At 45.1% G+C, this 7500-nt stretch overlaps 1 protein-coding gene across 1 annotated transcript; it reads right to left on the bottom strand.

The window, feature by feature from the left end:
* Positions 1–6265: 6265 nt before the first annotated feature.
* LOC119312772 (putative uncharacterized protein DDB_G0286901) lies at positions 6266–7192 on the bottom strand. Its single transcript, XM_037588531.1, has 2 exons — positions 7007–7192; positions 6266–6877 (listed from the first exon to the last, which is right to left on the bottom strand). The coding sequence occupies exons 1-2, from the start codon at positions 7112–7114 to the stop codon at positions 6563–6565; spliced, it is 423 nt and encodes a 140-aa protein (XP_037444428.1). The 5' UTR covers positions 7115–7192; the 3' UTR covers positions 6266–6562.
* Positions 7193–7500: the final 308 nt, after the last annotated feature.

Here is a 7500-nt window from a genome sequence, read left to right as displayed (position 1 = left end):
ATCTTCCATACGACTCATGTTCAACCTTTCGGTCTCTCTGTTCCGAGGCCATGTCTGTACATGCTAGGCTCGTCAAGTTAACCCTAAGTGTTTTTGCATGTGTAAAACTGTCTTACACCCGTTGTATGTGAACGTAAGAATCTATCACACCCGATCATCACGTGGTGCTTCAAAATGACGAACTTTAGCAACGGCGCACAGTTAGGGGGAACACTTTCTTGAAATTATTATAAGGGATCATCTTATTTACTACCGTCGTTCTAAGTAAACAAGATGCATAAACATAATAAACATCACATGCAATTATATAGTAGTGACATGATATGGCCAATATCATATAGCTCCTTTGATCTTCATCTTCGGGGCTCCATGATCATCTTCGTCACCGGCATGACACCATGATCTCCATCATCATGATCTCCATCATCGTGTCTCCATGAAGTTGCTCGCCAACTATTACTTCTACTACTATGGCTAACGGTTTAGCAATAAAGTAAAGTAATTACATGGCGTTAAATCATTGACACGCAGGTCATACAATAATTAAGACAACTCCTATGGCTCCTGCCGATTGTCATACTCATCGACATGCAAGTCGTGATTTCTATTACAAGAACATGATCTCATACATCACCATATATCATTCATCATTCATCACAACTTTTGGCCATATCACATCACATTGCAATTGCTGCAAAAACAAGTTAGACGTCCTCTAATTGTTGTTGCATCTTTTACGTGGCTGCAATTGGGTTCTAGCAAAAACGTTTTCTTACCTACGAATAACCACAACGTGATTTTGTCAACTTCTATTTACCCTTCATAAGGACCCTTTTCATCGATTCCGCTCCAACTAAAGTGGGAGAGACAGACATCCGCTAGCCACCTTATGCAACTAGTGCATGTCAGTCGGTGGAACCTATCTCACGTAAGCGTACGTGTAAGGTCGGTCCGGGCCGCTTCATCCCACAATACCGCTGAAGCAAAATAAGACTAGTAGTGGCAAGCAAGTTGACAAGATCTACGCCCACAACAGATTTGTGTTCTACTCGTGCAATAGAGAACTACGCATAGACCTAGCTCATGATGCCACTGTTGGGGAACGTTGCATAAAATAAAAATTTCATACGTTCACCATGATCAATCTATGAGTTCATCTAGCAACGAGAGAGAGGAGTGCATCTACATACCCTTGTAGATCGCATGCGGAAGCGTTCAAGAGAACGGGGTTGAGGGAGTCGTTCTCGTCGTGATCCAAATCACCGGAGATCCTAGCGCCGAACGGACGGCACCTCCACGTTCAACACACGTACGGTCAGCGTGACGTCTCCTCCTTCTTGATCCAGCAAGGGGGAAGGAGAGGTTGATGAAGATCCAGCAGCACGACGGCGTGGTGGTGGATGCAGCAGGACTCCGGCAGGGTTTCGCCAAGCAACTACGGGAGGGAGAGGTGTAGTAGGGAGGGGAGGGAGGCGCCAGGGTGTTGGGTCCGGCTGCCCTCCCACCCCCCTCTTTATATAGGGACCCTGGGGGCGCCGGCCCTAGAGATGGGATCTCTAGGGGGTGCGGCGGCCAAGGTGGGTGGACTGCCCCCCAAGGCAAGTGGAGGCGCCCCTCCCATAGGGTTCCCAACCCTAGGCGCAGAGGGGGGCCCAGGAGGGGCGCACCAGCCCACTAGGGGCTGGTTCCCCTCCCACTTCAGCCCATGGGGCCCTCCGGGATAGGTGGCCCCACCCGGTGGACCCCCGGGACCCTTCCGGTGGTCCCGGTACAATACCGGTGGACCCTGAAACTTTCCCGATGGCCGAAACTTGACTTCCCATATATAATTCTTTACCTCCAGACCATTCCTGAACTCCTCGTGATGTCCGGGATCTCATCCGGGACTCCGAACAACTTTCAGTTTGCTGCATACTCATATTCATACAACCCTAGCGTCACCGAACCTTAAGTGTGTAGACCCTACGGGTTCGGGAGACATGTAGACATGACCGAGACGGCTCTCCGGTCAATAACCAACAGCGGGATCTGGATACCCATGTTGGCTCCCACATGCTCCTTGATGATCTCATCGGATGAACCACGATGTCGAGGATTTAAACAACCCCGTATACAATTCCCTTTGTCAATCGGTACATTACTTGCCCGAGATTCGATCGTCGGTATCCCAATACCTCGTTCAATCTCGTTACCGGAAAGTCACTTTACTCATACCGTAATGCATGATCACGTGACCAGACACTTGGTCACTTTGAGCTCATTATGATGATGCATTACCGAGTGGGCCCAGAGATACTCTCCGTCATACGGAGCGACAAATCCCAGTCTCGATCCGTGTCAACCCAACAGACACTTTCGGAGATACCTGTAGTGCACCTTTATAGCCACCCAGTTACATTGTGACGTTTGGTACACCCAAAGCACTCCTACGGTATCCGGGAGTTACACGATCTCATGGTCTAAGGAAAAGATACTTGACATTGGAAAAGCTCTAGCAAACGAACTACACGATCTTTGTGCTGTGTTTAGGATTGGGCCTTGTCCATTACATCATTCTCCTAATGATGTGATCCCGTTATCAATAACATCCAATGTCCATAGTCAGGAAACCATGACTATCTGTTGATCAACGAGCTAGTCAACTAGAGGCTTACTAGGGACATGTTGTGGTCTAAGTATTCACACGTGTATAACGATTTCCGGATAATACAATTATAGCATGAATAAAAGACAATTATCATAAACAAGGAAATATAATAATAATCCTTTTATTATTGCCTCTAGGGCATATTTCCAACACTACAAGGGGCCCAGTGGGCCCATGAATTTCATGATGTCCAAGACTAGAGGGCAGCGGTGCCCCATATGGCATCCAACATGTAAACCCTAGGCCTCTCCTGTCTATATAAAGGGAGTCTAGGGTTCCTCTTGAGAATCCATCTTCAGACAGGAGAACTCTCGGTAGTAACATCATACACTATTGTAAACCTCGCATGAGGTATCCCTTCACTATGAATAACCAAAACCAGCAGGACATAGGGTATTATTCTCCGGAGGCCTGAATCTGGATAAACCGCTCATGTGACCTATGATCCATGACTTCCAGCCGCGCTTGGACCCCTACCGAGGGATCTGACGAAAATCTGCTCCGTCACGGCTAGTAGACCATGAAGCGCGTGGTTGGCGATGTCTTGGGGTTTGGATGCCGGGGCGGCGACCCTGGAAGGTAGTCCACATGGTTTGCTCTCTCGTGGGCACCATGGCAGTGGTGGTGGCTATGTCTCTTGGTTGTGTGGGAGACAAGAGCTATGGTGGCGGGTGACCCGGGCTTGCTCTGTCTCTGGCAGTGGTGGCGCTCTGCTCCGGACCTAGGGATATGATCTCATCGCTCTTACCCTCAAGACATCGTGCTGGCACGAGTGGTTGCCGAGCAAAACTCTGCGCTTTGGCACCAACAACTGCGACGCTTACGAGTGCCGTTCTCTTCTTGAATACGACGTTGTGAGGCTCCTCTCTGTGTCTGGTTTCGGGTGAAAACCTTTGTCCCCAGGAATTCGGCATCGGCGACGTTTCGCGTCGCTATCCCTCTTGGGGGTGTTATTGTGGAGCGTAGGTAGTGTAGGGTGTAGGGTGGCGTAGTCAGTTCTTCGCATTTTATTTTTCGGTACTGTAGTCTCGCATGATCCGGTTATCCGTGGATCGGCGTGGTATGAGGGTTCCGCATCACTTTGTATCGTTTGGCCGTGTACTCTGGTGTGTGTTTGCTTTATATATAAAGCAGGGTGAAAGCCTGTTTTGAGAACTTTTCTTAGTAGGCAGACTAATGTAAAGTACTTCCATGACATATTTTTGAACACACAATAGAAGTATTAGCTTTGAGAACGAACTCTATATGCCAACAAACCTTCTGAAGATTCTGCATGCGTGTCTTTTCACGTAGGAGCTAAGGACTTGAGCTCGGGATGAAGTACAATCTGATTTTTTTTAATAAGATCCTGAAAAAACACCTGTAGCAAACTTTGAAGTGTTTTGAGCGCTTGAAAATTTTCATCCTGAAATGACATTATGGAAGTCATGAAAAAAAACAGCACTCCAAAATGCTTTTGAAAATAACATTTTTGGGCATCATTTTTTTTCTTTTTTGTGCCACAACTTTCACGAATGTCATTTCATGACAATTATTTGAAACCACAAAAACTGTTTGCCATAGAAAAAAATTCAGAATTATTTGATTTATTTTACATTTTTATTTATTTTACTGTTCATCGGGAAGCATTTGAGCTCGGCAGCAGATACTTCTCATTCCTACCACTATCGGTTATGTTTTCGGAAAAAAAAACATGAAATAGACATACTAACCATACTATTGGATCTGTTTATGAAAGGCCAGTCCATTTGCTATCTCGCTTAAGCGTTTTTGCGATTTTCTTTTTCCTCCTATAGTTCTTATGGTTTCCTTCCAGGGTTTCCTGTTTTGGTTTTCTCATTGTTACCATAGATTTCATTCCCATGTTTTCACTTTTCGTTTTATTGTTTTTCCCTGTTAATTTTTCAGCTTTTTTATATTTTTTCTATTCCTTTTCTAATTTTTTTTCTAAAATATTAATATTTAAGAGAAAATTGAAAACATTACATGGGCATGTTCGGCCGTGTCCTATTTTTTTGAAAGAAAATTCGAGCTTTATTCATTAGAAATAATCGTTACATCGTTTATGAGCATTGGTACAATTTCATTATGTGGCTCCTCGAACCATTCAGAATTGAAAGAAAATCTAGCCAATTTGACAAGTTCATGAGCAACTTTATTTGCTTCTCTATTACAGTGCTCGAATCTAGAAACAAATAAATCACAAACTAAGTGAAAACAATCATAAAAAATTGTAGCCGCTGCCGCCGACGATCGTCCTCCTTCCTTCATGGTGTCGATCACCTCCATGTTATCTGAGTTAATAATTATGCGGTTGCAACCTGTCCCTTGCGCCAACGATAGGCCGAATTTTAAGGCTAGAGCTTCAGCCATCAACACATCCGCACACTAGTCAATCTTACCATTTCCCCCAACGATGAACCTACCTTAAGTATCTCTTAAGTCCACCCTCATCGTACCCCTGAGTAGGTCATGGTCAAAAGAAGCATCAACGTTAAGTTTAACAAACCCCGTCGGGGGGCTAGACCATCCTCCTCTTTTCATGGAAACCTTCGGCGAGGAGGCATTAACAAAATTGGCGGTGAGAGGATGTATCCCCATGGAAATCTGTTGTGCGTTTTGAGTAGTCTCATTGTGTAACAATTTACGCCTTTCCCATCACAAGTACCATGCTGATATGGCAATCATGCCACGCACATTTCGAGTGCCCATAATACATAGTTCCTGATTTGGCAATGAAAGTAAATATTCCAAGAATGCCTTATCCGCATAATCTATTTTACAAGCTCTATCGATAATATCTTCTATCGCTAGCCTTCTCTAGACTTCTTTTGCTCTGTCGCATAGAAACAACAGATGCTTTGTGTCTTCTGGCCCAGATGAGCAGGGCAGTCAGGTGAGACTTTCACATGTCTATTAACTAGCTTAGCATGGCATCAAAGAGTGCCATGAAGCATATGCCAAATAAATATTTTAAGCTTTGCTGGACAAGAAAGTTTCCAAATCCTCCCCCGTCCCATCCCATTGGTATGTCGTAACTTGTTCCCATATTGGTGGTCCCATTCCACAAAATAAGCAGACTGAACCAAAAAATTTCTGTTTTTTTATGAAATTTCAAGCTACAAAATCTGGCTTATCATGTTGCGATATAGCGATCACAAGCACTCACTGGACATCAATAGGTCATAGAGTATGTCCGAGAAGATCGCCATCCCAACTATTGAGGATTGGATCAATCAAATTTGCTACCTTCCATAGCAACTGGCCTCCCAAGCAACTGTCCGGCCGCGTCCTAGTGGTTGCATGCATCACCACTGACGCATGTCCACAATTGTAGAAAGACCAAGGCTAGCCGTGACACGTGTCAACTGCACCAATACTTCAACACAAGTGCATCGTCAAAAAGAAACGAGGAGCCTTAGACGTAGTCTAATTTGCAGGGGTAGACAAAGGTTTAGCACTACATAAGGGCGACTTGACGCCAACATTAATCTCTGCTCTTTTGCTCTATCTCGTTCATCCAAACATTTCCCATTTATGCATGTAATGTTAACAGTTGCACGTGAGAAGTGTATACCTAGATGACATTGAGCACTTATAATTCATAGACCAATCTTCATATATAGGAAATCATCACACATTACAGATAACAGAAGAGATGAAATACCCACATCTAGACATCCACGATGAAAACTTGTACATAAGCTGCAAGTCGCCATTGCTGTGCAGGTCAGCATTTATTATGTAAAAAATTCTATAGATATTTAGGGAAATCTTATTTTAAGTAGGTAGGATGCTATATCCATGAAGTTCCAAGCACGAATGGGCCCACCAAGTAATTGTGAGCCACACTGAACTTGGACAAGGATGTATGAGCTGCACCAGGGAAGCCGAAATCAATCCACTGACAGGTCATTAACCGCCAGTTACGACTTTGTTGTCCCCGGACACGACATGGTTGCTCCCTGATACAACATTATTGTTCCCAGTTACCATATTGTTCCTGCCAGATACAGTATTGTTGTTCCCAGTTACGACATGGTTGCTGTCAACTATGACATTGTTGCTCCCAGATGTGACTGTGTTGTTGCTCCCAGAAACATTGTTGTTGTCCCCAGATACGACAGTATTGCTGTTCCCAGATACAATATTACCACTCCCAGATCTGACACTGTTGTTGGTCCCAGTAATGGTATTTGGCTGTTGTTGTTGGAGTGTTCTTCTATTGCTCTTCACATACAATAGCAAGTTAGTGAAAGCAATACCTAGTGAACGATCGACAACGGTGAGGCCCTTGAGTAGTGTCAAACCCTTGGGTACCTCACTGACCAAAATGAATTATTTGAGAGATCCAAGTACCTTCCTGGCGAAGCCCCGCGGCGCTTGGAGGTCGTCAGGGTGGCACATCGCGTAGGCCGCTGGCAGGAGAAACGCCAAGAAGGCGAGCACCAGGAAGCATTTCGCCATGGATTCAGCAGTGGCCTGTGGTATGGTATGTATACACAAGCAAGAACTCTGCAAGAAACAAGTTGGGATGCTGGTGATTCTCAAGTGCTCTTGGCAAAAACTGCTTGGGTGGTGCATCTCATCTTATACTCGTGCATGAGTGTGTAACCATGCGTTGCAAGTACGTACTAGTCAGTGGCCACAATAGTCAGTGTGCGTGCGGCGTGCCAATTCAAACTTTATTTTCATGCATGGTGGAAATTGGTGGGTGCATATGGACCATGGACGCAAGCTGGCAGCTCCTGCGCCTCAGCTTCACTGGCCCCGTCCCGTTGTCGTGGACAGGTCCGCTCTAGTCCATTCATGTTTCTCGACTTTTCTTAATAAGCCAACTAATGGAAATGACT

The sequence above is a fragment of the Triticum dicoccoides genome, chromosome 5B, assembly GCF_002162155.2.
Source record: "Triticum dicoccoides isolate Atlit2015 ecotype Zavitan chromosome 5B, WEW_v2.0, whole genome shotgun sequence".
NCBI lineage: Eukaryota > Viridiplantae > Streptophyta > Magnoliopsida > Poales > Poaceae > Triticum > Triticum dicoccoides.
The sequence above is the reverse complement of the archived record's forward strand: the minus strand, read 5'-3'. Positions and strand labels throughout refer to the sequence as shown.

Bases quoted from the DNA above. Each gene is read 5' to 3' on its own strand.
- LOC119312772 (XM_037588531.1), bottom strand. From the start codon at position 7,114: ATGGCGAAATGCTTCCTGGTGCTCGCCTTCTTGGCGTTTCTCCTGCCA. The intron at 6,878-7,006 runs GTACTTGGATCT...TTGTATGTGAAG, and splicing joins CGCGGGGCTTCGCCAGGAAG to AGCAATAGAAGAACACTCCA.